We start from the raw sequence: 26450 nt of genomic DNA, 5'->3' as shown, positions 1-26450 counted from the left end.
AGTGAAGACGTCTGAGTAATAAGATTGGGTTTCAAGCCAGGGTTGTTGTTATACAGGGTGGAGTAGGTGTGTGTGTGTGTGTGTGTGTGTGTGTGTGTGGTGTATGTGTGTGTGTGTGTGTGTGTGTGTGTGTGTGTGTGTGTGTGTGTGACTTCAGAGTAGCAGTAGCTAGAGAAGAAAATATATGCTGATTTAAGCTTATTCTTAGATGAATACTGGCTTAGCTTAATGCCTCTGCTTGGTTTAGCTGACCATGATACATAAATTACTAAAGTTCACACGTTCCCCGGTGGCTGTTTGGCCTCTGAGAACTTGTTTAAGGGATACATGCATGGGATTTCAGTTGTAGGGTGAGGCCCAAAACTTGAGTTAGTAGTTGTGATTATGTAGCGTAATTTCCATCCAAGTTTGTAATGGAAATTTTACCAATTTGAATAAGAAATTCTATGTGGAAATGCAGCCGTGGCCTACTGGTTAGCACTTCAGACTTGTAACTGGAGGGTTGCTGGTTCGAACCCCGACCAGTAGGAACGGCTGAAGTGGCACCAAACCCCTCACTGCTCCTGAGTGCCACTGTAGCAGGCAGCTCACTGGGTCGGGATTAGTGTCTGCTTCACTTCACTGTGTGTTCACTGCATGCTGAGTGTGTTTCACTAATTCACGGATTGGGATAAATGCAGAAACCAAATTTCCCTCACAGGATCAAAAGAGTATATATGCTTACTTACTTATACTTATTCACTGGAAGAGGGTGATTTATCAACTGATTGATGACTTATGCCTTTTGTTGTGACAAGCACAGTTGATACATGTCTCTCATTTTTTTAATATGTATTGGCACCAGAATCAGTTTTTCCTGTTACATTACATGGGCATGCCCATATATATGCATGACACACCCACACACACACACACACACACACACACACACACACACACACACACACACACACACACACACACACACACACACACACACCTATGTGTACCTGTAAGGATTAGTAAGGCCGATCACTGACAGAAGATGCTTCAGGGGATTGTGTTCACATGCCAAACATGGCTCTAAATGGTCATCAGTAGGTCAGGAGGTTAGGCTTTCAGGAAATTCCTTCATGGGAACACAGAACACACACATACAGACACACATTCACATATACATTCCACCACACACACACACACACACACACACACACACACACACACACACACACACACACACACACACACACACATATGTTTCCACACTCATATGTATGCAAATATTTTCTCACACATTTCACTACACAGACACAGAGAGAGAGAGAGAAAGAGAGATACAGTTAATAGATCACTGTTCAGGGAGAGGAATGAGTGGAGCAGCAGGCATGAACATGTCCAAACCTTTACCAGGCTTTGGAGAACCACTTGGAAGTTTCCACATGCAATAAATCACACCCCACTTCACATGCTCCATAGGACTTCACGCTTTCCTTCGTGCACACAACACACACACACACACACACACAGTTGTGTCAGCAAAATTGCAGTGTATGTGTGTGGGTTTGTGTGTGTGTCTGTGTGAATTGAGTGAGTGTGAATGTTTATATGTGTGGGGGAGAGGTCATTTGTCAGCCCATTCCTTCTATGGAACTCCATTGAGTCAGGGAGGATGTCCACTCTCAGTGCTGAGAGCACATTTTTGGAAGTCTTACACATGTCCTCCCCCTGTGGATCTGTTAGTGTTCCCTGATGGACCAACACTGAACATTATCCTCAGGTCAGCTCTACCCTTACTGTCAGTCGCCGTAGAGATTAAGTGTAATGCAAATATTAGTTCACACTTTATCCATCCATAACTGTTAAGGGCCGTTCACACCAAGAACAAGAAATATAGTGATAATGGCAAAAAAGTATCGTTCTAACTAATATGAATGACGACGTCCACACATGCACTATAACGATAACGACATGAAGAATGACATCGTTGGGGATCACTGTCAGAGCAATTGACAGTGAGAGCTAAAAAAGCTGACAGCCAATCAGAAACCTTAACATTTTAGCCATCACATTAATCAACGCGAGGAGAGACTTTCCTTATTGTTGGTCAGTGTGGACGCTTTCATCGTTATAGTTATAGTTATAGTTGTCTTTATAGTTATCATTAGAATAATCAAGTAGAATCATATTTATATTATCCAGAAATATATCCCTAAGCATTTTGTTTGAAAATGTATTTGTTGTATTTTGAAATACAAATGGATTACAAATAATGTCTAATATGTTTCTTATTTCTTTTCATATTTAGCTTGATAGTTGATAAATGACACAATATTGTACCTTGGAAAATGTGGCAACTGGGCCATAATCTGTGCCTGACTACATCATGGCAGGTCCTTTTGACCTGAATTGCACACTCTCAGAGCTTTAAACAATTTGTCTGGTTTTGAAGGAAGTCGACAAGTCTAATTTGATAACACTGGCGGGCTCTGAGGAGTGCTGCTGCACCATTTACATGTAATCTCTCCCACTGTTATTGCCTCTCTCTTTCTTTTCTCTCTCACTCCATCTCTCTCTTTCCGCTCTCCCACTCTGTCACTCTATCTCTGATGTTTCCATTTGGTATTATTTTTGTTTAAAGACCACCAGCTTACTGGGCTTTTGTTTTTCTCATACTCTGTCTAGACGTTTAGGCATGTCAAAGTAAACAGTCCACAAATGTTGCTACTAAAAGCTGGCTCAGTCTTTTCTACATACTGGGCCAGGGCCTTGAACAGTGAAAAGATTTAATCTTCTATACACTCCCACGAAACCCTCTTTAAATCACATTAAGTGCCAGTGGATTGTCAACTTCAAATTGCATTGATCCCTTGAATGAGTGGTGCAGTGGGCAAGGATGTCAGACTAATGTCATTTTTAAACTGTCTGGCTTTATTTGTAAAGTCGATGACTAAAGGGGGTCAGTGCTGTCAGCACTACCAGTGCTCTTCATATCCTGGACTGGACATGATGACACCTGTATTGCTTGACCATCCTTGACACACACACACACACACACACACACACACACACACACACTCACTCACTCACTCTCTCTGTCTCTCTCTCTGTCTCACATGCACTCACACACATGGTAGACACACAATATGTACTCTACAATTCCATAGACCGACAGCCCTTTCCATATGCCATACAACGAAGGCTGACAATGCTTTGCTTTCCAATAATCTTGGACCAAATTTTCCTTGTAGGCCTCAATGGGCTGCAATTTCTGTCTCCGTCTCTCTCTCTCTCTCTCTCTCCCCCCTCTCTCCCTCATCTCTCCTTCTTTGTCCTCATCTCTCTTTCCTTCACAATCCTTTACCCTTCCTGCCATTGTGATGGCTAGCTTGACTAGCTTTACACGATTGATGGGTGTTTGTATAGAAAATACACTGCAATAGGCCAGCTCTGTTTTGTTTACATGATGATGTAGCCATGTCAGCTCCAATGTAGAGGGTTGTGGAAGTCCCAGTCTGTCATGCCACTAAAATTAGTTGTGCGCGGAAAGGACACCGAGGCTTATACGAAGTATACGAAGTTTGGCCTTCTCCATCGTTGGCAACTGTCAGACCTTTCCTTCCTTCTGGAGAGCAGACAGACTTTCCTGAGCCGCAAATTACAGTGCTGTGTGTATGTGTGTGTGTCTGTGTGTGTGTGTGTGCGCGTGCGTGCGTGTGTTTGTGAGTGTGTGTGGCTGTGGCTGTGGCTGTGTGCTGTGCATGTGCTATGTGTCACAGTTGGCACATTGAAGTAACTCTGGGAAGTTGGTAAAGATAAGTCAGCTGTGCCATAGATCAGACCTTGAATGAAAAGAAGGTTGTATTTTTTGTGAATATGAGTGTGAGACACATGAAAGACACCCTCCCACAGTTGGTATTGTCACAGTTTTAGTACTCAATCTTCTGTGGAGAATATTTTTCCAGTCAGCACCAATCTCTCTGTCAATATCAATCACTGGACCATGGAGCTGCAATTACTCAGTTTTCAAAAACACAGTAAGGGTAGACCACCCTACCATCCCCTCGTAAATAGCTGAGTATATTACTAATTTCATGTGGTTTATGAGCACGACAAACACTGCTGTCTCCAGTGCCTCCTCCATAACTTCATAATTATGTGCATGGCTTTGGTAAGATAATTACCAGGTTAGTTCCAAGCACAGAATAGAGTAGGATTGACCCTGGACCTTGTGGTGTGGTGATTTGTTAAAGGAGAATTTTCGGCGATTTTTTCACATAGGTCTCTGTCTCTGGAGGTTATCGAGTACTGTGGGTATGAAGAAAAAACGTTCTAGCTCGGTTCTAGCTCTAGGTCTAGCTCGAGTTGCTGCAGCCAACAGCTAGAGCTGCCAGGCAGCTACAGTGCTACACTCTGGTGGCTTGTTCATGAGCCCCCATGTTCAAGCCCCCAGAGTCGAGAAAAATCGCCGGAATTCTCCTTTAATGTGCACTGAAGGGTTGTTAGACAGGATTTTGGAAAGTCCAGCCTTTTACGAAATATGGCTGATATTTCAACATAGCCAGTTCCATTCGCTTGTAAGAGCAGTTTGATCAACAAAATTAAGTTCATATCAAGGCAGGCATTGAACTATTAAACTTTAGACCATATCTCATAGTAATCATAACATTCATCACATTGATTAGTGTAATGTTGTGAATATGAAACTCTTGGCTGCCTTTGAAAGAAATGGTAAAAAGGGAAAAGAAAGGGGTGATGTAAAAGGGGCGATGTGATTATTGTTCTATGCAGTCTTTCCCTCTTGCAGTCATCTTTTAAAAAACAACATAAAACACTGAAAATCTACTTGCTTTTTTCTTGTACTGACTGAAGCTCCAACAGCAGCCAGCCATTTGAAAACATCTGGTTATGATCCAAAGCCCTTAAGCAACACATACACACACACAATCACACACACACACACACACCTTTCTCATTCCCAGAAGTCTCTTTAGCATTTGATTGTTGGAGAGTGTTAAAGAGGTAAAACTTACACTAAGACTGTGCCCGGTTAAAACCAAGTTTTGGTCCATATAATTTCTCCAGATCTGATGCCTTTTAATAGTCTGCCAGTGGGGTGCTGATTGCCGGTGTCATAAAGGATAGGTTGTTAGCGCGGAGCTGATCGCTCTCTATCTTACCACACAAAGAGCTAATTCCAGCTCATTTTACTTCACAATGTGGTTCTCTGTTCCTAAAGTGCTGATATTCTAATGTATCTTTCTAATGTGCGCTGCCAACAGTCTGTGAGTCCGTGTGGATTTGAATAGACACACAGACACATGCACATAGGGAGCCATAAACACACTCCAAACACCTTCCTTTCAGAGTGTATTGTCTTGGGATATGGATTGCACTTTGGGGGGGAAAAAACAACCACAGAAATGCTGACTGGCCCAATATTGTCAAAAAATGGAAATGAGGATACTGTAGATTGTGCAGTTATAATGCTGTGCATTACTATGTCAATGCAAGCCAACCAATCTTGCACTCTCACTGTTCCAGCTGTGGTATGTCCAGGTTATCCAGGTGTATGTGTGTGTGTGTGTGTGTGTGTGTGTGTGTGTGTGTGTGTGTGTGTGTGTGTGTGTGTGAGCGTGTGTGTGTGTGTCAAGAGAGCAGGTGGCTACATGTCAAAGGGAAATTCTCTCCATCGTGTTAACAGACCACAGGGAGCGACCTCTAACCTTTGGCTAAGAAAGCCATTAGGCAACTACCAGAGAGGCCTCAATCTCAGACTCCTGCAACCTGAAGCCACTGTGCCAGTATTGAGTGAACAGGAGACATGACATATTTGGTGCTTTTAAAAGAAATCTCATGCAAACCAGATAATACTTGAATGTTTTCCAGGCATGCAGTGACGAGATCCAGTGGCATGAGCCTCATAATTGAAATAATTGTGGAGAAAAGCAAGTGGACCACAAATACTGATGTCTGTCAAGAATCCATCTGACGAGTGTCCAGTTGCTCCCCCTCCTCTCAATTATTTTTTCAGGCTCCAGAGATAGCCAGAGAGGGTCAGAAAAGCATGTCTGTGCAGGCCCCCCTCCCTGTATTATGCAAATTAAAAATGGATGCTCTCCTTACAAGGGAGTTGCGCACAGCTGTGGGTTCAAAAATTGGGCTCCAACAGAAACATGTAATAAAAATATCAACAGATGTGATGTAAAGCAAATTAACTAATTTCCATCAACTTTAGTCACATTATACCCTATGATAATCAGGAGCTAATCAACCAGATCAGGTTGATTTCTTTTTTAACCTATACAATTTTACGCTAATTTGAGTGCAATTCCACTCAGGATTACCCATTTGAATGGCCAAAATTTGGTATGATGCTTTGATGGAAACCCAGCTACTATCTGGCATGTGCTCAGTGCTCTTACTCTCCTTTTGCCACTAGTCAAACCTCTTCTTCCCTCCCCTCCCTCAGAGAAGATGTGACCCCATCGCTTACTCACCTCTCTGATCATACACATATAAAAGTGAGGGGTGGGTGTTGTTGAGGGCCTGCATGCTGCATGCACCTTCTTATGTCTGACTTTGTTCTTTGTGTTTAATCTTCTGATTGTTGTTATGACTGGATGGTATGTGTTTATTGTCTAGTTTAGCTGCTGCCTTTTGGTCAGAACACATGATGTTCACTTCCCTGGGTTCATTTCAGCTATCCTTCTCTCTTTTCTTGTGGCTACTCCCTTGTAGATAAATGCCCCATGTTTGTGATGTTGAGTCAGACAGGAGAATACATGCAATCTGAATTTAACACTATCCTCTTTATAAAATGCACACTCTGTCTCTCCCTCTGTGAAGGGCATACACGTGTGGTGCTGGAGGAATTTGGGCGTGTGTACGAGAAGCAGTACGGGGTGGCTCTCTTCAACGACGTGCGCGTCGAGATCGAGGGTGGAGGAGGAACACAGTCCCAGCTGCTGCACCGCAAGGCAAGATGGCCCTCAGGCTTCTATCTCTCTGTCCATCTCGCTCTCTACATCTGTCCTCTCTTTCTCTCTCATCTCTCTCTCTCTCCTTTTAATTGACCATGTCTTTCATCATGACTTATTTGTTGCCTCTTTTATCACATTCCATATCTTCATCCCAGCGCCCCCAAATATTTTTTTCCCTTTCATCCTCCCCTCTCTGTATAACGGTTCTTCATTTTTTGTCTGTTTATTCATGCTTTCCCTCCTCCTCTCCTGTTCTCTAATCCCTTGCTCACACTCTGCTTCTCTCTGTCATATGTGTCTCACCGTGCTTCTAGCTGAGCTTTTCCCAGTTCTCTGCTGTTAAACACCCTCCTTCTCCTTAGTTCCTGTGGTTTCATTGGCGTGTTAGTTAAACACACACACACACACACACACACACACACACACACACACACACACACACACACACATCCTGAGAAACACACACATGCACATTCACTCACTTACTGTAAAATGAAGTGAAGGAGCAATTGTGGTTCAGATCCACATGGTTCTGCTTTCACTGGCAGGAGAGCGGAAACTAGAGCAGATTTCACACATGAGCTAAAGGGAGCTGATACCCCAGCCATTCCTTTTTTCTTTCTCTCTCTTCTCTCTCTCTCTCTCTTCTTTCCCATCTTTTTCTGATCTCACTGTTGAGTCATTTAGCCCTTCACCCACATTCTATCTCCCCCATCCATTCATTAAAGTTTAGCCCCTTTTTACCCACCCATTATCATTATCAGCCCAGCATTTGCTGTAGAGCAGTGCAACCTCTCAACTCTTAGACAGAACAGCTGAATGAGGAGAGACCATTGCTCTGGATCAGAGTGACCCCGGTCATCACAATGGACCTGCTGTAGATTCTGTGGAAAGACAGGAGAGGATGACCTCAGACCGGCCCAGCTGCCGTTTGGTGGAGAGAAGTAGGCCACATGTTTTTGGGCCCATGAATCAGAGGCAATTAGCATCTCTTTACGCCACTGTAGTCAGCTAGCTGTGCTGTTTTGGGTCTCAATTGATAGTGTTTGAAGAGGCCTCCCGGAAAAGCCTTGATTAAGGCCACCACACACAGACGCACACACACACACACACACACACACACACACACACACACACACACTCTTTGTGACCTTGTTTGAGGACAGGCCATGTCATCCTTGTTATCTGTTATCCAAAATGGGGAAAACACACACGCAGTCACACAGACACTGCACTAGTGAGCATTTCTAAGAACTTCTTTCTTCTCCCCATTCCACCTCTCTCTCTCTTTTCTCCCCCCTCCTCTCTTGCTTTCCCCCCTTCCTTCCTTCCTTCCGTGGCTGGGATTAAGCTTGGTCGAGGCATTTGATCTCCTGTTGGAAATCTAAAAGTGTTGTGGGTGAGAAGGGGTGGGGGAGGGGTTCACTCTGGTAAACACTTCATGAAAATCACATGCTTTCCTGTCTGATCTACGCTAGCTAGCACGCATGTGTAATTGACCAATGGGACTTGACATTACAGACTAGCACATCAAAGCTCCCTAAAACCACTCTTCGCCGATTGCTACCCATGTTGTGGCATCCAGAAAGACTCTGGCTTGGCTTGAACAAACGCCTGTGTTAGATGTTGCCAGATCTTACCCAGACTCGACATTTAACTCGACACTCAATGCCGGCACCACCAGTCATTTGGTTGTTACCAACCATGGAGAAAAATGTCTGGCATTTGATCATAGATGACTGTTTACCACCTTTCTGTAGCCACACTGATTCCTCCAGTCCTCATCAAAGAATATGGGGTTTGCTTGTTCCAGTGGCTCATGGGTGGTTTCACCAATAAGGATTAACCCTTCTTCCAGGCTGTACCACACTTTAAATGGAAAAGCTCTCTCCATACTATGCCTCTTAGTCCAGTCAGAGTTCAAAAGAGTGTCACTGGAAGGGGCTCATGAGGATACTGAAAGCTGTATGTAGCAGCACTGTTGGTGAAAGTTTTTAAAAGTAGCATCTGAAATGGAGACTTGAATTTGGGGATTTGGTTGGGTAATAATCATCAAAGAAATGTGGGGAGAGGCGTGCTTTGCTGTAGTTACTCTAACAACCAGTTGTGTTTTTGTTCCTTTGTCTTTTGGCTCTATCTGTGTTGTAAGTGGTGCTCTAACTGCTAGTGCTGTCACTGACTATGAGTCATCTTGCCTCAGGATCCGCTGAAGGACAAGTGCATCTTCTCTGGGAGTCTCTACAAGTACCTGGAAGAGAATAAGAAATGGCGTCATCGTTTCCTCTACGTGGACGACACCTACAACATCGCTCTCTTTGAAAACAAACAGGTGACGGAACACAATGCCGACATTACAAACAAGTAACGGACCAGTGAAAGGAAACAATACACTGACGGCCAGGCTACACTTAAACCTCTGCTGAAGCGGAATGTTTGCTTATGCTGCAAGAATGTGCTTTATGCCATTATACAGTAAATGCCAAGAATGCCATTATGATCAATGGAACTGGCCACACCAGACCTGGAGGGTATTCCAAGTACGTGGTTTAGTGACAAACCTGGGTTAGTTAACTCAGAGTAGGTGGTAAACCTCCAAATACAAGAGCTATATGGCTTCATTCTCCTAACAAAACAATGCGGCTCTTGTTGTAGGAGGTTTACCACTTACTCTGAGTTAACTTACCCAGGTTTATCATTAAACCACGTACTTGGAATACCCCCCTGAGAGCAGTGCGTATGCGCCATAGACATAGACAAATATATAGATCTGTTCTATTTTTCTCTGGCACATAACGCTTTGTGTACAGTGCTGTTCAGTTGTGGTTTCTGTGTAGCCTGGCCTAGCCCATAGATTTTTGGATATAAAACTATGTCAACTTCTAGATGTATAGCTAGCCAGCCCTGCATTGGCAAAAGTGTAAAGTGTGTGTGGTTCTAAAGAGGTAGTTGTTTTTAGGTAGTTTAGTTTTGCGTTTGAGGGACAATCTTAACTTTGTCATCCTCGACTTCCTTTTAGGGCCATGAAAGAGGCCTGCATCCCAAGGAGACCATCAACTGCGCTGGATACAGAGCCCTGCACTCTATGGAGGAGTACCTGGAGCTACTCAACACCAGCCTGCCTGGTGAGGAAGGAAGGAGGAGACACACACACACACACACACACACAGTGATGGTCATGCTCGAATATGTTTTGATACATACTGTTCGTGTGTGTGTGGGTGTGTGTGTTTATTTAGGCGTGAAAGCTAAAGCAAGCAGCTCACCATTCCTCAAGTGTCCATCTGAGTACCCACTGATCCTGTGGCACCCCTATGCGCGTCATCACTACTTCTGCGTCATGACAGAGAAGGAACACACCAAGTGGCACGCTGTCCTCCAGGATTGTGTCAGACATGCAAACAACGGTGAGAATCATCTCACTCTTTCTTACACACATACACACACACACACACACACACACACACACACACACACACACACACTTGTCTGACAAGTGTCTGACTGCCTCTTTTACACACGTGCATATGAGCATAGTAATGCATACACTACATTCACCGTCTACCTGTAATCTCACATGTAGTGGTTAATGTTGAGCAAACCCTTTCTAAGTTATTCACTGTTGATTGTTGTTTTTGTAGACTTCTACCAAACTCACAGGCACACCCACTCAGAGTGGCACAGGCCACACCCTCGCCAATTACTCATCTTTTGCATCACTGCCTATTGTTGAAAACAGACAAGGGCATGTGAGGTGTGTGTCATAGCGTGAAAGTTTGGATGCCTTTGAAATGAGTTTGCCTTTTAGCGACGTCTAGAAAACGCTCCCAGTAACTCAATACTGAGTGTGAACCTACTTTTCAGGAGCTTACTGAAGGGGTCAGACAGATGCAAGTCGTCTGAAGCGCTATTTAGTCCAACAGGTTGTAGTTGTAAGTTTTCACCTGAAACCAAAATGCTGTGCTCAACACTTCCCATGTAAGATGTTATTTTTGACAGTGATACCTGTCTTATGCAAGCTAACGTCCATATTGCAGTCACACGGGACTCCAACAATATTACCACAAATTAATGTCCATGAATTAAATACTATGCTTTACAACAGTATCGCTGGGATTTCTGGAACATTCCAGACTTGTGCACCACGTGCTGGACTGTGTGTTGGACTACGAGTGTGAAATATCAGTAGTTAGCAGAGCAGTCAGTTGTTTTCAATGTCAAGTTTTCAATAGACATGATTCCATTTCAAAAAGTGGTGTGTATCGGTGAGCTTCAAGATTGGAAGCCTCTCCCTCTGGGTGTTTGCAATGCTAATCAAACTCAAATGGTATCCTGTGAAGTGTGTTGTTGAAGGGCTTGGCCCTGCATTATGGTGTCAGGTTTCCAGATGAATAAATTCCCATTTATTGTGCGCTTGCTGCCAGCTGGGTTTATGTGGACCTATATTCTCTATGACAGAACAAAGAGGAGCTCAATTTGATCTAATATCCCTGCTATAGTTATAAAGACCTGAGTTTGGTGCTGTCATTACCTGGATAATCACACTGAAACAATCAGAGTGTTTAATCTTGTGTAAGCCTTTAAATAGAAGTTCACAAGTCCAGACTTGCTCTCTGGGATCTGATGCAGAAAAAGCAGTGCAGTCAATAGCTTCATCAGTGGTCACCAGCATTGCTCATCCCCAACCACATGTCAACACCATCCCATAACACACTCTGACCAAAAGTGCTGTGTATGTTTAAATGACCAGTTAAGAAATGGATCTGGAACATGTATATCACAAGATACATGGATATCACAAGGTGATGACATGTAGTGTTTTGTCTTTGTGTCCTTTAATGTTGTAGGAGTGTTGTACACTTCAGTCGAGCAATGTAACGGTCTTCTTTTTTAAAATATAAACAGTATTAAGTCAAACATACATATCCCAAAAGCATTTCTGGGCTGGAGTTACTGTTACTAAGAACAACAGATAGTCCTCCATGATGTAATAGTGGTCATAACAGAAAGATGACAAGAGCAGTATACTGGGCATTTCTCTGTTTGAGGATGACTTGTCATTGGAAGTGGCTACAACAATGCTGTGAAAATGTATTTATTTTCATTTTTAAAATGTGCATTCCCTTATGTGTTTCCTTTGGTCTTTGATTCCCTCCCCTTGTTCTCAGTCTTTTGTTGTTGCCATGCCTACCTGATGAAATACACTTACGAGCCCTGCAGTCAACTTCAGCATGGACTTTTAAAGAATAGCTTTTAAAGAATAGCTCCATGCTAACTCCAGGGGATTGCATTTAATGAAAGCCTTAAAGCAAGGTGATAAATGTCCAGTGTGGCTTTGGCTGCCATCTGCTCCGTGTCAGATGTGGACACTAAACACACCATCTGACTTCATTCCTTCTTTTCACAGGTCCTCTCCTGAGGACAGAGTCAGTCCTTTCATCTCAAGGAGGATAAAATGCCCCCCCCTCTCTCTTCCTCTATTTCGGACCCACTGTCTGATTTCTCTCTTCGGTCATTCTTTTTTAGTATGCGTTACGGAGCCTTGTTCTCGGTCTGCTTGAGGCAAACCAGACATCCCCCATCAGGCCCTGCTCTGACGGGGGGATACGGCTGTGAGATAGCAGAGGCTCCTCTCATCCTCTCACCTCCGCCCACTCTGGCACTACCCACAGACTCACATGGAGTGTATATGTGTGTGTGTGTGTGTGTGTGTGTGAAACACCATCATACCACTTTTTGGAGTGCTTTGATTTTGTCATTGCATAAATGCTGATGAATGATGGCGTCGGTGAGTCATATTAGCGACGACACGCCACCTGGCCCTGGTGATCTGGAGGTCTGGCACTGAGCCCTGCATATCTAGTCAGAATCTTGACAGAATTAGCGGTTACAAATTGCTTTGACCACCTACGTAAGGACTTTTAAAGCTTTTATTGTTATCTTTTACCTTTTATTTACCGGGTCAGTACGTACTGTATATAGTTTGTATTCAATGGTATGGTGGACTGAAGTGAATAGGGTGTGACCGTGTTTTCTCTGTGTATGATGAATGTACACAGTGAGAGGAAGAGAAGGCTTATATGTCATGCTAGCTGAATTCTGTACTTCCAGTTCTGCTTTTGCCGAGCTTGGAGGAAGAGAAAGAGCGAGGAAAAGAAGGGAGCGTAGTGAGATGAAAGAAAAGGGAGAGGAGAGGAACAGTGTGTGTGTGTGTGTGGGGGGTCACTGTAACCCAGGAGCACATTCACCCAAGCGGAGAGCACATCCAGCAGGAGCACAACAGGCCCAGTGTGTGTGTGTGTGTGTGTCTGGGGAAGACCAGGCTCTATGGGGACACTGGCTCCATTTTGAGGAGTCTTTTGACCGATCAGCTTTCTCCTCCCTCAGAGCTATGCTGCTGTTGCCCCTCAGTGTTCCAGAGGAGAGCCCACTTGTGAAAAGAGATGAAGGAAAGGAATGTGTCTTAAATATGCACAAGGGCAAGGAGAGAATAGAAATGCAAGAGGTAAAAGGAGAAGCAGCAGAGATGGCACACATGTCATGCAAAAGGACAGTGGTAAGAGGAGCCAGCCAATAGGTGCAGCCAGCTTCATGCAAATCTGTGGGTATTGGGCATTTAGGTGCATTGTCAAGTCATCTTTTATCTTTTTCATCAGCGTTTTCCCTATTGGACGTACTGAATATTTTCTTCCGGCTGAATAACTGTGGTTAGGTTCCTATTTTTGCTTCTGTAGGTAGTTGAAGTCATAGGCACTTCCCGTACTGTGGTTGGGGTTCATAGTGCTGGTTGCCTCCCGGGGCTTGTTCAGGGTTTAGAGCTGCATACCTTCGGTCAGGTGTTTTAGGGTGAAGATTATATGCTGTGCGTAGTTTGGTCAAGTCAGACTTCTGTCTCATAATAGAATTTGTAAAAGCGTTTTGCAACTTTTACAAATAGTCAAATGTGTTCTGTGCAGTATAATCACTCAGACCAGACTGGTAGAAGGTACAGACACACACACACACACACACACACACACACACTTTTAATGACTAAAGCTGCAACTTTTGATGTTGGAATTTGACTTTGTAGCATCGGAACAAAAAAACTGTGAAACAGCCGTACAGTACTTCTAAGGCTGCAGCTATGCTGTAGATACACAGCAGACACAACAGGAACACCGTAAACTCTTTTTCTCAAACTCAGAGGTTGCTTTGATGTCGGACACACACACACACACACACACACACACACACACACACACACACACACACACACACACACACACACACATATACACACACACACACACACACACACACACACTTGGAAAGCAGGGAAGTCCTTGGGAAGAGGGGTGGCTTTCTCAGGAGTAGCGTGGAGCCAGGGAGCTGTGCCGTTTGCCAGGGAGGACGCGAGAGCCAGAAGCATGTTAAACACAACCACATGTGCTATTTATACCCAGCTGCTGCCCAGCGCACCGAATCTGTGGCCCGATCGCTCCCCACGGATTTATACCCACAGTTCCCTGAGGCATGGGAACAAACACACACACATGCACACACACACACACACACACACACACACACACACACACACACACACACACACACACACACACACACACACACACACACACACACACACACACATCAGCAGCACTTTAATTCACACACACACACACACACAAGCTGCAAATGCAAAAAGTAGTGAATGTGTATGTGCATACAGTGAGCGAATGCACAGAATTAGGTCTTGTAAACAATATCCAGTAGACCTATACAAAAACTAAGCCCATTGTTCTGGATGCCAAAAACAAAACTTAACACAAAGTTTGTTTGTTTTGATAGCACATGCTCTCAGTAATATTTATAGTCTTTTGGAATAGACCAATGTATGTATATGGGGAATATTTACCATAATATACATCAAGGCACATTAGCACGCAAATATAGTAAATGTGGTTGACCAAAAGTTCTACAAATAAGTGAAACGACATGGAGAGAGGAAATACCATAAAACAAATCTGCAGAGCTGGAGCTCTCTACGCCAGGGACTCTGCAGCCAAAAATACTCTCACGAGGGCAGATGCCAAGCGGAAAAAAATAACCCTGCTCTCTCTCCATCTTTTTAAAAGTTCCCCCACTCTCACTTTTGCCCAACATTTTCCCATATTTCTTTCTTTCTTGTTTGCTCTCTCTTTTTTTCCCTCTTTCTTTCTTTCCCTTCCCCCAGTCAGGCAGACATGATCACTTTCCCTTTCTCTCATCCCCTCATCCTCCTGTCTCCATCTGGCTTGGGACGTCTGGACTTCCTGTTCCTGTGGGATCCCCCCACCCTCCGCTGGTTCACTTCCTGTCTTTGTCACACTGAGTGGATCACATCATGGCTGAATCTCCCCCACATAAGACTTCAACGCTTGATTGTTGCAGAATTGTCACCATCCATTGTTTTCTTCTAGGAACCTTACATAGTTTGTTTTTCCACAATAATTAGCATTGCATTGTTATCCCTACCTAAAAAATATTCACAATTACACCCTGATATATCTGCTGATACACACGCATTCAGTCCCAAATATACACTACACCCAATCAGTCAGCGGTCTTTCCGTTGTTGTTGACATGGGACCAGCTGACCGCTGTGTGCCTCTGTGCCTCTGTGCCTGTGTGTGTATGTGTGTGTGTGTGTGTGTGTGTGTGTGTGTGTGTGTGTGTTTGTCTAGGTCTTTGCAACCTCTGACCAGTCATTTCCTGCATGCCTTAATGTGAGCTTTAGCTTCAGCCTGGCTCGTCACATCCTGTAAACCACAGGATGGCATCTGATATGTCATACACTTTTTGTTTTTGTCTGTGATTGTGTGCATGTTTGTGTGATGTGTCTATGTGTCTCTGTGTGTGTGTGTGTGTGTGTGTGTTTGTGTGTGTGCGTGCATTTCACCATGTCGACATACACCCGCTCATGTGTACTCAGTCGTGCTGATTCAACCCTTTCTGTTCGTCTTAGGCCTGTGCTCCCATTGACTATATCTGGGAGGAAGCACTCCAGGCGCTAAAGCTGCTGCCAAACTGGCACAGTGGCCTGGTGCTTGTTTAGCAGATGTCACCACGGGCCACAGAAGACTGGAATGAGGGGACAGTCTCAGGGAATGTCTGACTACAGATAATGCCGCTGTGGGGAGCCAATCAAATTATTGCTTACCAGTTTATATTACCATATACCATATTAGTGTTGTTATATCAGTTCAAAATTGAGTGCATGCCCAATTATGTAGGCCTACACCCAAAGGATGAACAAAGGATGGTCAGTCTTTATTGAATATTACCTTCCTACACACAGTTAGGGTTTTTCCAGTAGTGAATTCCCTTTATTTGAGGGCATTGGTTTGTGCTACTTGATCCTCAATGAGTGGTTCTTAATGTTCCCTGTACATGAAGACTCCCTTTTACTCTATGATCTCTGTGGCTGGGCTGGGCAGCCTTGGGTTACCATGGTAACTGGAAATTCCTTTTCTGAACGGTGTGACTTTACAGATCACTTCCTGGTTGTATTGTTATGCACTGTTGCACTGCTGTGTCTGAGTCAGTGTCTGAGTCTGTGTGTTTGTGCCTGAATAAGACCCTTACTAACAGACCTGCATCAAAGATCCTTGATTACTAGCTCCGCTTTAACCCTCTCTGCCTGCATTCCTGGACTGGACAGGAAGTGACCAAGGACTTGGTGTTTACAACATGTCAACACAAGGTGTAGAAAAACATTTTACACAGATTTGGTGTAGAATAATTACAGCACTTATATTACTACCCTGAGCCATTGTGTGTTAATAATGAAACATTACATAAGACATACTACAACACGTCAACAACACATTGCATTTATATAGTGCTTAACAGTGAACGGGGAACCTTGCTATCCACCGCCAATAGTAGTAGGCCTGAGGAATTTTCTATGCTTTTTCATTGATGTTTGTCTCTGACACTCCTCTTAGTGAGAGAAGAGGTTTTTTTTAAAGCACTCTCTGAATTACAGATCACAGTTCGATTTACTTCTGACCCCTACTGTTTTTTTGATGAATGTTCTCTCTCTCTCTCTCTCTCTCTCTCTCCTCCCATGTAGGTCTCTCCGAGGAGTCCACAGTGCAGACCCCAGCCTTCACAGATGCACTGAGGCTCTACAGACAGTCCAAAGGCCACTACGGCACCTGGGACATGATGTGTGGGGAGCCCGCTCAGGTGAGAGGAACTCGGGGCACTCGACTGGCATGTGTCAGCAATCATGGCACATTTTGGGTTGAAAAAGCAAAACACATCACCAGTCTACCAGAATAGGATCGGGTGGGATTTATTTTAATAAATAGCACCAATGGATTTTGTTGTCAAATGCAAATGTAAGAAGATATGTACAAAAAGCACTCTTCGAGAAACCGGAAAGGTATCTTGGCAGTGTCCCACATATTTCAGTTTATTTCCTCATACCCCTCCATGAAAGTCCATTTATCCATGTTATTTCCCTTGGCTTGGAGTGGCACAGTCATCTGAGTAGAACCAGAGACTTTCTAATGTGGAGACACAGCACTCAAAAAATACTCCATAGAAATGCATGGGGCTAGTTTGTCACGCCAATATGTCCGTTGTCTACACATATCCCCTTCCTCTGCAAAACGTCCACATGTGAATACATTGAGCCAATCATGTGGTGTGTTGTGAAGACATCGTGCCAATCATGTATTGTGATCTCGCCGCTGGAGCAAGATTGGTGTCGTGAAGCCTTGCGCACGCGCAGTTCGACTCAAAGACTGTGCCCGATGAGTGCCCATAAAACGTTGGTATATGGCCGCCAAGTGGAGGGACTTACCTAAAAGGACTTTGGTAGAACCCACATGGAATTTGAGTGTTAGCTCTTGGACTGTGTACTTTTTTTTGTCTTTGTGTATGCGTCCATGTGCGTGTGTGTGTGTGTATGTTGGAGTGGATGCAGGTAAGAGCGGTCCTTAGAGCCTCCCTCAGAGACAGCTGCTGTGTGCCCATGAGACTACTGGCCTTACACATTCTCTCCTTCTCTCCCTCCCTCCCTCTCTCCTTCTCTCTTTCTCCTCTGCCTGCTTTGGGTGGAGTTTCCTCTGAATGCGCTGAATTCGCACTTTGTCTCCGTCTGCACTGGGTCAGTGTTTGGTGCAGGTGGGAAGTAGTCCAGGCCGCACAAAAACACAAAAACAGCCTGCAAGTGTGTGTGTGTGTGTGTGTGTGTGTGTGTGTGTGTGTGTGTGTGTGTGTGTGTGTGTGTGTGTGTGTGTGTGTGTGAATGCAATGCAAATGGATAGTTTGCAGCAGAGAGAAGAGGGATAGATTGCATGAAAAGAGAGAAAGAGAAGAGAAGTGAGGGATAGGGTAAGATGGGGAGAAGAAGATAGGGGAAGTGAGGGATAGAGTAAGATGGGGAGAAGAAGAGAGGGGAAGTGAGGGATAGGGTAAGATGGGAAGAGGCCTGTCTGTCACTCAGGTGATCATTTACCTGTGATCCTTGGTTAGGTAAGAGACTCAAGTCTCAAGTCTCAAGTGTCACAGGTTTATGCTGTGTGAGTCTGATGCTATGTGATGCTTTGACAAGAAATGTGTGAGTGGGTGTTTGACATCCAATATGACAAGGGCTGCCATATTAGTGTTGTGTTTGGCAGTTTACGGTTTTGTGTGTGTGTGTGTATGTGTGTGTCCATTGTTAGTGTCAAACGGACCTTTTCTTATTAGGCTTTCATGATGAGTCATTACATCTCCCCCACCCCACCCCTCCTCTCCTCCTCTCCTCCTTTGCTCTTTCTCTTTCTGTGCTCTCACATTCACATTCTCACACAGTGACGCAACCTCCATAAGCTGTGAGCTAACAGGGGGACAATAACCTGACTGACCTCAAACTGATGATGAGTAGAGTAGAGTGTGTGTGTGTGTGTGTGTGTGTGTGTGTGTGTGTGTGTGTGTGTGTTTATGTTTGCATTTGTGTGTGTTTGCGCGTGTGTGTGTGTGTGTGTGTGTGCACGCGTGTGTGTGAGTGTCTGCCTGTGTGTGGAGATCGCTTTATGCCTACCATGCACTGAAATATGCCTCTTAAGTCTGTAGGCCAGTGTGGCGGCATTCCAGCGGATCAAGAGCGCACCTGATCTCAATCATTTGACTGGCTGGGCTTAACCTGCAGTGATGTCAGGTGTACTCTTTATCTGACACTACCTGACACCATCGCACCCCAGAGGCCACCCTCCAGGAACTCCAGGTCTTTATGGACGCTCATTGAGGTTCATGAGGTGGAAGTTGATGTTTATTAAGAGGGTTTTGTGGCCCATACTATTCGTGTGATGGTGGAGTGAAAGAGTTGCGCTGCAGACGTAACCCACACTCATGCCCGCATACTTGAGGCTCTTTTGCATACAACCACAGGTTTGATCCGCATGGGCTGGTCTCTGAGCAGGTTGTTTAAGTGTCTCTCGCCTCCACCCCCATTAAAATACAATGGGAACAATGAGTCATGCTAGTTTTTCTACACTTTTTTTTTAGGCTGGTTTTCATTTCTGAAGTCAGATTTTTATTTTTAGAATTTTAGAATTGTATGGTATACAGTACAAAATCAGCCACTGGGCTCCCTGGTGTGAGTGAGTGTGAGTGTGAGTGTATGTGTGTGTGTGTGTGTGTGTGTGTGTGTGTGTAAAACACTGTGCTGATTGATTGAGACAGCCTGGGGAGGGGTACAGGAAGAGTAGTTTCTCCCACACCCTCACCCTCACACACACACACAGACTGAGAGAGACACCCCTGTAGAGGCGCGTGTTATGGCTGTGAGGTGTTGGCCGTGTGTTTTCTTCCTGTTTTTCTTCCTGGCCTCGGTGCCCTGTCAGCGCACACCTGGCTGCTCCCCTACCCCGTGCTGTTACCAAGGAAACTGGGCGAGGGATAGATTTTTGTGGGTGCTGCTCTGTGTGTTGAGAAGGGAGATCCTTTAACTGCACTGGCATTGTGAGCAAATGACTGATCATCAAGGTGCTTTAACATGAATAGAATACCATGGCAGAGTAATAGTGACAAATGTAGCATGTTGTAGTATGGCATGTTATTATATGCGCTATTAGATCACGGTGAGGTTCATGGTGGATTACATGTTTATAGTATATGATAGTGTGTGTGTGTGTGTGTGTGTGTGTGCGTGTGTGCGTGTGTGTGTTCTTTTGCAGAACTTCACTGGCCCACAGTTATGTGAAGGCCTCTGTGTTACGTATGATGTTTGCTGATGACAGTTAGTGGTGATAATATCTTGAAGCCAGGCCTAGTTTGTTTTGCAGTAGTTAACCCTCACCTCCACACAATACACCTCTCTGTTCACCTCAAGAGCTGCTTTCAATAGGCAAACATCCTGCCCAGTACTGTGCTGTTTATATTACGCCTCACTTTAAGATGGAGTCATAACTTACACACGTATGCACACACACACAGACACACACACTCACAAATGCATACACACAGACACAGACACAGACACACACACACACACACACCAACACACACACACACACGTTTTTACACACAGACCACTCACCTTAAATGCCTATTATAAACTATAAGTGTATGTGTGTGTTTGGAATGTGTGCTTAAAGTTAATGTATGCATATGTCTGTATGTTAACATGCTGTCGTAATTCATCACACACTTGACCCTAAATGCCCAAGAGTTTGTTTAAGGAAGGGAATGTAAATAGAAATGTGTGTGTATGTGTATATTTAAGTCTGAGCTTCTTCAGGTGAGATTAATGTAATGCAGGTGAAGTTAAGGTGACTTTAACCAGGGACGAAAAATACATTAGTGTGTGGCAGGGCTGTAGTACTCGAGTCCGGTCTTGGACTCGAGTCCGGACTCGAGACCGTTTTTCTATGGTCTCGGACTTGTCTCGGACTCACTAGTATTTGGACTTGGTCTTGTCTCGGTCTCGGCCACTGGTCTTGCCAAATATGGCTTTTGGCCTCGACCGAGTCCAGGTGTCTTTAGGGCCATCAACATTAACGTGTTAATCGCCGCGATTCATTTTGAAATACATAATGCGTTACAAAATATTAACTCAATAGTGTTTACCTTTGTGGGGGGCTGATGTCACGTAACGGAAGCCGCAAAACCTAAAACCGCAAGCCTGAGAGTTTATTTTACTGTCTGTGGAGTTAGCTGAAGATAAAGAGGAACCAACATTTAGCCAAATAGTAGCTTTACTGCAAACTGCTTTTCACTCTTGTTAGATAACGTTTACAATGTCAAAATGCACCAACTGCAACAGTTACATAAAGATGATATTTTTTTCGGCTCCTCTCCATTAAGATCCTACTTGAACGTATGCTACCCATTTAATTAAGAGCTGGCCTGAACGCATTACCTGAGAAGGAGAGAAAACGATTGGCAGGCTCCAGCTGGCTTTGTCGTTGTTGATGATAATTGATATCTCCTTTTTAATATAAGAAACTTATAAAAGGAAGGCAACAAAAAACGAGGTTAGAGGAGATTATGGATTTATCCGATTTCCACTACTGACCAGTTATAAACATGTATGTAGGCTGCACTCACTGTGATTTGAAAAATGGACAAAAATATGAAGAGTTGTCTTTGCCTTTGTGTAATGGAACTGGTGAGTCTTGAAGTCTTCAATAATTTGTTTACATGAAGCTAACATATTATGCCGATTGAAACACATTCCATTCAGATAGCTAGGTGACTGGTTCAGGCTCATCATTCACTTTTAATTGCAAACTGAAAATGTCTAGCTAGCATCATGTCATTACATGCTTCTATTTCCAAAGGAATGAAAACTGTTTATACCAACTTAATATCATGCTTATCATTGTTAATATTGTACAATACATGTGGTACAAAACAATATTAGAGCTTGTGGACTAGCTATAGGCTATATTTCAATGGAGCTGGTAAAAAAAAAATCATTATGAGAACGTACACAATGGGCTTAAAGTAACAGTGCACCATTTACAAATGAGTTAAACAGCATCATATGTGTAGTATTTCTTAAGAAATTAATACTTAAAACACAATTACTGTGTCAGTATTATCATTTAAATAATATAAAAGTGTTTTACTTTTACCTTTGTGGTTACTCATTCATTTTGTGATTTATGTTGAAGCTTTAGTCTTTAGGAACTTTTTCATTAAGGTTAATCGAGATTAATTCATTTCAAAATATATATTTTGAATCATTTGACAGCCCTATAATAATATTGGAGAAGGGGAATGGCTACACTTACAAATCCTGGGTGTGTTCACACTGTTTTTGCTTTTAGATAATAATAATAATAACCCAAAATGATTGTCTTGATACTGTCATGCACAAGACTTTTTTTCCTATCCTGGACTCGGTCTTGACTCGGACTCGAACCCTTTTGGACTCGGTCTTGTCTTGGACTCGAACCTCTTTGGACTCGGTCTTGACTTGGTCTCGACTAGTCCTGGTCTTGGACTTGTCTTGGACTCGACAAAGGTGGTCTTGACTACAGCCCTGGTGTGTGGGCATCTTTGTGAGTGTGTATGAGGGTAATGAAGACCATATGGAAAACAATCCATCACCCTTTCTGTTGTCTGACTTTGTGCTTTGTGGCTTTGTGTGGGTATGAAAGTGTGTGTGTGTGTGTGTGTGTGTGTGTGTGTGTGTGTGTGTGCGTGTGTGCGTGTGTGTCTGTGTGCATGCAATTCTGTCACCTCATTATAAAACCCTAATGAGCTTCAGGTAATAGATGACAGCTAGTTAAATTACATGTATTACCATTCCTGGCCTGCCATTGCAGTCTCCTACAGTAACTAAATTTATCTCAAATGTTTTAGTTTGCAAATCTACACTTGCATCTGTGAAAATTCTAAAAAACCTTTTCTTTTTATTATCAACATATGAAATCAATTCTACATTGGTATTTGTACACATTGCAATTATACTAGTCACAAAATGTAAATAGGAAAATGTTGGAGTTCTTTTGTCTCTTTGGGGAGCCATAGTCTAGTTCAGGGGTGGGCAAACTTTTTGGCTCAAGGGCCACATTGGGTTTTGAAAACTACACAACAAACCCCCCCACGACACACACATAAAAAAATACATTTTTTATAGCCTATAATTTAGTATGAAACGTTTTTTAAAAAAATATGAATTGCTTAAAAATGCTGCTAATTTTATGCTGTTTAACAAATTATAAGTATAAATTGTGCACTGTCGCTTTAAGACAGTCGCTTTAATTCACGTTTATTTCTCAATGATCTTCTGCCCGAAGCAGGCTATGGCTAGTGCTGTACCTACAGCTGGGCCCTCTCACAGTTTTTAAATGTTCACTAGAGGGAACTACTGTTGCCTTCATGATTTCCTTTTAAAACTTTCTTATAAGGAGATATCAATTATCAACAATGACAAGCCAGCTGGAACCTGCGGCTCTCTCCCCCTCGTGAGTGCAGACTGCTCCCAATTAAATGGAGATAGATCTGCTGCAAAGGAGATAACTAAGAGTTAACTTAGTTTAACATGATGTAATCTCTATTTAACATGATGTTTTGACATTGACATAATTTTCTCTAAGGAGAGTGAAAAGCAGTTTGCAGTAAAGCTAACTAACGTCGTCTCTATCGCAGGAAAAAAATAGGGAGCAGCCTGATAACCAAATGAAATGCTCGGCGGGCCGGATGAAAGTGCTTGGCGGGCCGCAGTTTGCCCACCCCTGGTCTAGTTGGTTCTAACCACCTCAATGAACTATACTGTGCTAGGCTAACGGTGGGTGTGTCAGACTGAGTCACTGCATGTGCAGAGACAAGAACGGTATCATCTTATCTAACTCTGATGGAGTTCATTTTCCAAAATGTTGGCGTATTCCTTCAGGTTAGCAATGACTGTTTGAAGTGATACACATACTGTACACACACATGTTTGTGTGGCGAAAGTGAAAAAGGTAGTTGAGAGTGGTTTGACCAATGTTGAGAAATCCTTCACTTGTTTGCCGTGATTTCCTTGTGAACTCCCAAGGATCAGAGTTAATCTACCCTGTTGGGCAAGAGGAGGTGGACATTTCCCTCTTGACTTGCCTCAGTTTCGCAACTAATTAGTCGTCAGCCATGGTTTCAACACTACCTCTGCCAACCTTAATTATATACACACACAAACACATGCATGCACGCACAAACACACACACACACACACACACACACACACACACACACACACATACGCACACATGTACACACACACACACACACACACAGGGATGGGCAAATTTACATCAAAATGTATTTTCAAATAAAATATCAAATACCTTAATTTGAAGTGTATCAACATGAACTACAACATTCAGTAGCCACGCCATGTATCAAAATAAAATACTGTATATTTGTATTTTGTATTTGTAAAAATACTCTTTAAAGGGAGCATAAAATGACTTTGTAAACCTTCCCTATCTGTGTATTTAATCTATTCCTTCATCACTACACTGAAGCCGTTGATAGTGGGCAGCGTTTAACAACTTTTCTCTGCTTATGAGGCATGCCATAAATCTGCAAACAGTCAACAGATCAACTATGCTGACCTGCCTGTAACATCTCATAGCCTACTGTCAGAGATGTACTCACAAAGTCACAACTGAACTTGTCAAGTGGTACAAATTAACCACTGAACCTACTGAGAGCCACAGAATGGGCTCCCAATCCAATGCAGCAACCCAATTCAGTTCTATTACCTTACAATAACAACTTCAAACTCATGGTACACTGTCACAGAGAATAACACAGATATATATATATATAATATATAACACAGATAATAAGTCTCTGATATTGTCAGAGCATGCCCAGAATGATATTGCACTGTGTAAAACTGTTGATCAGGTAGGATCATGACCCTTTTAGTTGTTTTTAACTAACTGGATACTGTGTAAGCGCTAAATGAGGTTATATTGACGCCAATGGGCATAGATTTGGATGATATGTGAGCCAACTATTTGAGCAGTGTTGCAGGGGAACCACATAGCTGTTTCTATGTGTTTTTTTTTAATTAAAGTTCTAATGAAATTAATGGTTAAGTTCTCAAGAAACTTGAGGTTGGTGTGAGGGGTGTATTGTGTGTGTAAGGAACCTACACATTACTCATCTTGCACTGGATCATCTTGCTGAATCTCAATATTTTTAAAATACAAAAATACACACCTATAAAGTATTTTGATACAAAATATAAACTAATTTTCTTAAATTTACAGTAATAAAATACAAATGACAAAATATTTATTTTAAATACACGTATCATAAATATTGCCTATCCCTGCACACACACACACACACACACATGCGCGCGTGAATGTTCACGCAATATTTGAACACACCTACACCTGCATTCAAACATCAAAGGTGCTTTGAGTTGCCCTTTTTAAAAGACGGCATTGCCCCATCTAGAGCCACACCCTTTGCATGTCATCACCTCTTCATCACTTGATGACCTCAATTAGGGATGGGTGCACTCAGTGTTGTGGGATGTTGAACATAATAGAATTCAACAATTCAAAGGGTGCCAATTTCAAATAATGTAGCTCTTATAACAAATTGCTTACCCTCTGTATGTATGTGTGTGTGTGTGTGTGTCTGTGCCTGTGTGTGTGTGTGTGTGTGTGTGTGTGTGTGTGTGTGTGTGTGTGTGCCTGTGTGTGTGTGTGTGTGTGTGTGTATGTGTGTGTGTATGTGTGTGTGTGTGTGTGCCTGTGTGTGCCTGTGTGTGTGTGTGTGTGTGTGTGTGTGTGTGTGTGTGTGTGTGTGTGTGTGTGTGTGTGTAGATCCTGGCTAACCTGGTTATGGAGACCCTGCTCCCTGAGCTGAGGACTGCGATTGGCCCCCGGCTGAAGGGCAAACTGCAGCAGAGACAGAGGAACTGGATTCTGGTGAGGACTGCCCTCCTTTGACCTCCACTCTTTTGGTTGAAACTGTGTTTGGAGATGAATAGTCCAGTATCCTTCTAGTCGGGTAATAGGTTGAGCTTTGGGAAGCATGGTCCTTTACTTCTGTCCTTGTGTCCTTTGTGTTCCAGTAGACCTACTCTAATGTCTAATCGCTTAAAAAGCCACACTTCACTTTGATTCAATGTGACATGAAAAAATCTGTACACTTTTCTTACTGTATGTAATGGTTTTGCGTGTGTGCGTGTGCGTGTGTGTGTGTGTGTGTGTGTGTGTGTGTGTGTGTGTGTGTGTGTGTGTGTAGGTCTCAGACGCAGTGTACAGGCAGGTGCTGTCCCAGACGCGGGCGAGGCATGAGGCGCTGGTGCAGGTGTGTGAGTCCCAGCGCCCTCATCTGGATGCTGCGCTCCGCACAGACATGGACCAGATCATCACCTCCAAAGAGCACGTCACCGGCAAGATACGCTGTAAGGGCTCCACACACACACACACACACACACACACACACACACACACACACACACACACACACACAGACACACACTAATATATCATACTTAAATACCTGGGTTGGATAAAT

The 26450-nt window shown here is 43.4% G+C and overlaps 1 protein-coding gene across 1 annotated transcript in view; it reads left to right on the top strand.

Annotated features, from left to right (window-relative positions):
• niban2a (niban apoptosis regulator 2a) overlaps nucleotides 1-26450 on the top strand; it is a 36488-nt gene that overhangs the window by 2907 nt on the left and 7131 nt on the right. Inside the window, exons 2-8 of the mRNA XM_048259568.1 lie at nucleotides 6826-6956; nucleotides 9160-9288; nucleotides 9976-10081; nucleotides 10196-10363; nucleotides 17053-17168; nucleotides 25751-25855; nucleotides 26175-26337. Coding sequence (XP_048115525.1) covers nucleotides 6826-6956; nucleotides 9160-9288; nucleotides 9976-10081; nucleotides 10196-10363; nucleotides 17053-17168; nucleotides 25751-25855; nucleotides 26175-26337 — 918 coding nt within the window. The remainder of the gene's footprint in view (nucleotides 1-6825; nucleotides 6957-9159; nucleotides 9289-9975; nucleotides 10082-10195; nucleotides 10364-17052; nucleotides 17169-25750; nucleotides 25856-26174; nucleotides 26338-26450) is intronic.

The sequence above is a fragment of the Alosa alosa genome, chromosome 12 (assembly GCF_017589495.1).
Source record: "Alosa alosa isolate M-15738 ecotype Scorff River chromosome 12, AALO_Geno_1.1, whole genome shotgun sequence".
In the NCBI taxonomy this organism is placed as follows: Eukaryota; Metazoa; Chordata; class Actinopteri; order Clupeiformes; family Clupeidae; genus Alosa; species Alosa alosa.
Note: the sequence above shows the minus strand (reverse complement) of the source record. Positions and strands in the feature narration are given on the sequence as shown.